At 38.7% G+C, this 3,551-nt stretch overlaps 1 protein-coding gene across 1 annotated transcript in view; it reads left to right on the forward strand.

Moving 5' to 3' along the window:
* The first annotated feature begins 993 nt into the window (after positions 1-993).
* The window catches only part of LOC127723317 (calmodulin-like), a 5,852-nt gene continuing 3,294 nt past the window's right edge, over positions 994-3,551 (forward strand). The window contains exons 1-2 of the mRNA XM_052229884.1: positions 994-1,481; positions 2,209-2,352. Coding sequence (XP_052085844.1) covers positions 1,241-1,481; positions 2,209-2,352 — 385 coding nt within the window. The 5' untranslated portion in view covers positions 994-1,240. The remainder of the gene's footprint in view (positions 1,482-2,208; positions 2,353-3,551) is intronic.

Below are 3,551 nucleotides of genomic sequence, written 5' to 3' on the forward strand. Positions count from 1 at the left end.
TACTATTTGATTTATTTAAAGAACTCTTTTGGGTAAATTTTAGCAGTATATTTAGAGAATTCTTGAATATACCGATTTTATAGAAAATGAGTCCGTAATACCAGTTTTATAGAAAATGAGCCCGTTTTAAAGGTTTTGTAGAAAATAAGTACTGCTATACCGGTTTGATTTAAAATTAGCACTGCTACACCAGTTTCATCGAGAATCAACACTGCTACACCTGTTCTTTGTTTATATCGTTTTACAGAATGATGATAATATCAGATCATGGTATTTCATAATATGTTCACTTAAAAATACCAGGAGTGAGTCACGTTGGTCAAACATTTAGTGCCTGAAAGAAATGGTTGCCTTCAACAGAATCGAGTAAAAAACTGGAATTAACAGTTCACGTGAATAATTTTGTAAAAGACGATTAAAATTACAGAATGGTATTTGATCTCTCAGCTAATTAACCAATGTAACAAATCGGGATATAAATAATGTATAACAAAGATCTTTGATATATAGGTGTGAGATTTAAAATTTGATATCCAATAAAAAGACTATTTTAAAAATTCATATCATTGTTTTTGATACGGTTCTAGGGGAGTGTATTCACGACCATCACACAATGTAACGTATGAGGGTCTGAATGGGGTTTACAGAATAGAGAAGTATGGACAAAAAGTGCAGGATAAATGGTAGAAATGTTAAGAAAAGAGAAAAATAGTAAAAAAAAAAAGATAAGGAAATGGATAACAATGGGGTGTTAAATTATAAAGAATAGAGAATAATGAGGGGCCTGATGGGTTATTTTCGTTCTTCGTGATCGGCGCATTTTCGCTATCGTGATCCGTTTTTCTACAGATTTATTTTTTTTTATATTTTCGTGATCCGTGATCATGGAAATTTATTTTCTGTGAATCGTGATTGACAAAAAAATCAACTCGTGAATCGTGATGAGACCCCCCCCCCCCCCCCAATCAGGCCCCTCAATAGTGGGCTGAAAAAATAAAGAATGAAGATATGTAGGACCCCCCCTCCAGACCCTCACATAGTCATACTTTATCACAGTATCATAAACCAGTGTGATCTTTACAGGACATTCAAGTTAACATTTAAAAATACTCTTTTGACCATTGTGGTCTTAAATCCACTGCTAACAAACCATATTTGATAAAATCTAACACTGATTTGTATTTTATAAATGTGTATTTTTATAAAGTCACTGAAAGAACATACCCAATGATAGATAATAATGGCTTCCAAATTGGCAAAAGTTGACCAAGAAAAGCTTGATTCAACATCAACACCAAAGCCGGAAGATAGAGATAAAACAACGAGCACAGAATGTAAAGCAATAATGAAAAATTCTTCGAATGATAAAAAAGAATCGAAACAAAAATCTACACATAAAACGACAGTGTTTAATGGTCTGGACACAGAAGACTCGGAAGTAGATTTTGGTGGCATAGAAATAACAGAGGAACAACTTGACCGTAAGTTGAAGACAATTCCTTTATATATACATATCTTAAACACATATGTCTTTTTTTTATTTCACTGTGGTTAAGTTTTAATTTTCACTTATTCAGTAGTGTTTTTTGTTGCTGCTGTTGAAATGGCTATTTGATTCACAATATAGATTCGTGCATTCCTTTTTGGGCTATGGTAACATAAAATTCTAGATATCCAATGTTTAAAAATGGAACAGAGCTATTTAAGATGGATTTTGGCATATTTTAAGCACTTGTCTTAAAAAGATGCCATTCCAAATATATAATTCAAAAAGTATCTTTGTTATGTTTTTTTTTTTCAAAACCACACTACAGTGACTACTCCATTTTGCTTGTGGATGCTCTTCAATTAAGCTGGTTCTCGGCTTACTACTATATATACCTCTTATATCCTTAATGCATCGTACCCTGGTATCCACTGCATTCAAGTTACCTATGATGCTAACTTGTTTGCTTTTGAAACAGGTACGAACGAGACATTTACACATATTTTACATGCCTATGGTCCATAAGGTATCACCCCCTGGCGTCAGCTGCCTTCTTCTTCTTCTTCTTCTTCTTCTTCTTCTTCTTCTTCTTCTTCTTCTTCTTCTTCTTCTCCTAGCGCTGGATTTTAACCGTCCGACCTGGAGCATTCCGTTACTGTGTGGGACATTAAACACCCACGAAAGACCGACATTTTGATAATTTGTTTTGATCTTTATTACAGAAATTAAAAAATCATGGCAAATTTTAGACGAGGATGAAGACGGTAGAATAACTGAGGAGGAAATACTACGTGGTGCTCAATTGATAGGTCTCAATCCAACAGTGGAAGATGTTAGGGGGTGGCTAGGAGAAACCGATGTAGACGGTAGGTCTCAATCCAACAGTGAACGATGTTAGGGGGTGGCTAGGAGAAACCGATGTAGACGGTAGGTCTCAATCCAACAGTGGAAGATGTTAGGGGGTGGCTAGGAGAAACCGATGTAGACGGTAGGTCTCAATCCAACAGTGGAAGATGTTAGGGGGTGGCTAGGAGAAACCGATGTAGACGGTAGGTCTCAATCCAACAGTGGAAGTTGATAGGGGGTGGCTAGGAGAAACCGATGTAGACGGTAGGTCTCAATCCAACAGTGGAAGATGTTAGGGGGTGGCTAGGAGAAACCGATGTAGACGGTAGGTCTTAATCCAACAGTGGAGGAAGTTAGGGGGTGGCTAGGAGAAACCGATGTAGACGGTAGGTCCCAATCCAACAGTGGAATATGTAAGGGGATGGCTGGGAAACCGATGTAGACGGTATGTGTTAAGTTAAGGGATGGCTGGGAGAAATCGACGTAGAAGGCAGGTCTGAATCCAATTGTGGAAGAAGTAAGGGGATGACCGGGAGAAACCAATATAGACGACAGGTCTCAGTTTAACAGTGGAGGAAGTTAGGGGATGGCTGGGAGAATCCGATGTCGACGGTTGGACTCTATCCAACAGTGAAGATAGTAGGGGATGGCTCGAGAAACCGATGTAGACGGTAGGTGTTAAGTTAAGAGGATGGCTGGGAGAAACCGATGTCGACGGTAGATGTTAAATTAGGGGATTACTGGGTGAAACCGATGCAGACGGTAGTTGTTAAGTTAGGGGTTGGCTAGAAGAAACAACCGATATAGACGGTAGGTGTTACGTAAGGGGATGACTGGGAGAAACGGATGCAGACGGTAGTTGTTGAGTTAGGGGATGTCTAGAAGAAACCGATGTACACGGTAGGTGTTAAGTTAGGGGAGGTCTAGAGGAAACCGATGCAGACGGTAGTTGTTAATTAAGGGGATGGTTAGAAGAAACCGATGCCGATGTAAACGGTAGTTGTTAAGTATGGGGATGTCTGGGAGAAACAGAAGCAGACGGTAGGTGTTAATTAAGGGGATGGGTAGAAGAAACCAATGTAGATGGTAGGTGTTAAGTTAGAGGATGGCTTGGAGAAACTGATGTAGATGGTAGGTGTTAAGTAGTGGAGTGGTTTGGAGAAACCGATGTAGACGGTAGGTATTAAAGTTACGGGATGGTTAAGAGAAACCGATGTAG

This window comes from Mytilus californianus, unplaced genomic scaffold (assembly GCF_021869535.1).
Source record: "Mytilus californianus isolate M0D057914Y unplaced genomic scaffold, xbMytCali1.0.p SCAF_13, whole genome shotgun sequence".
In the NCBI taxonomy this organism is placed as follows: Eukaryota; Metazoa; Mollusca; class Bivalvia; order Mytilida; family Mytilidae; genus Mytilus; species Mytilus californianus.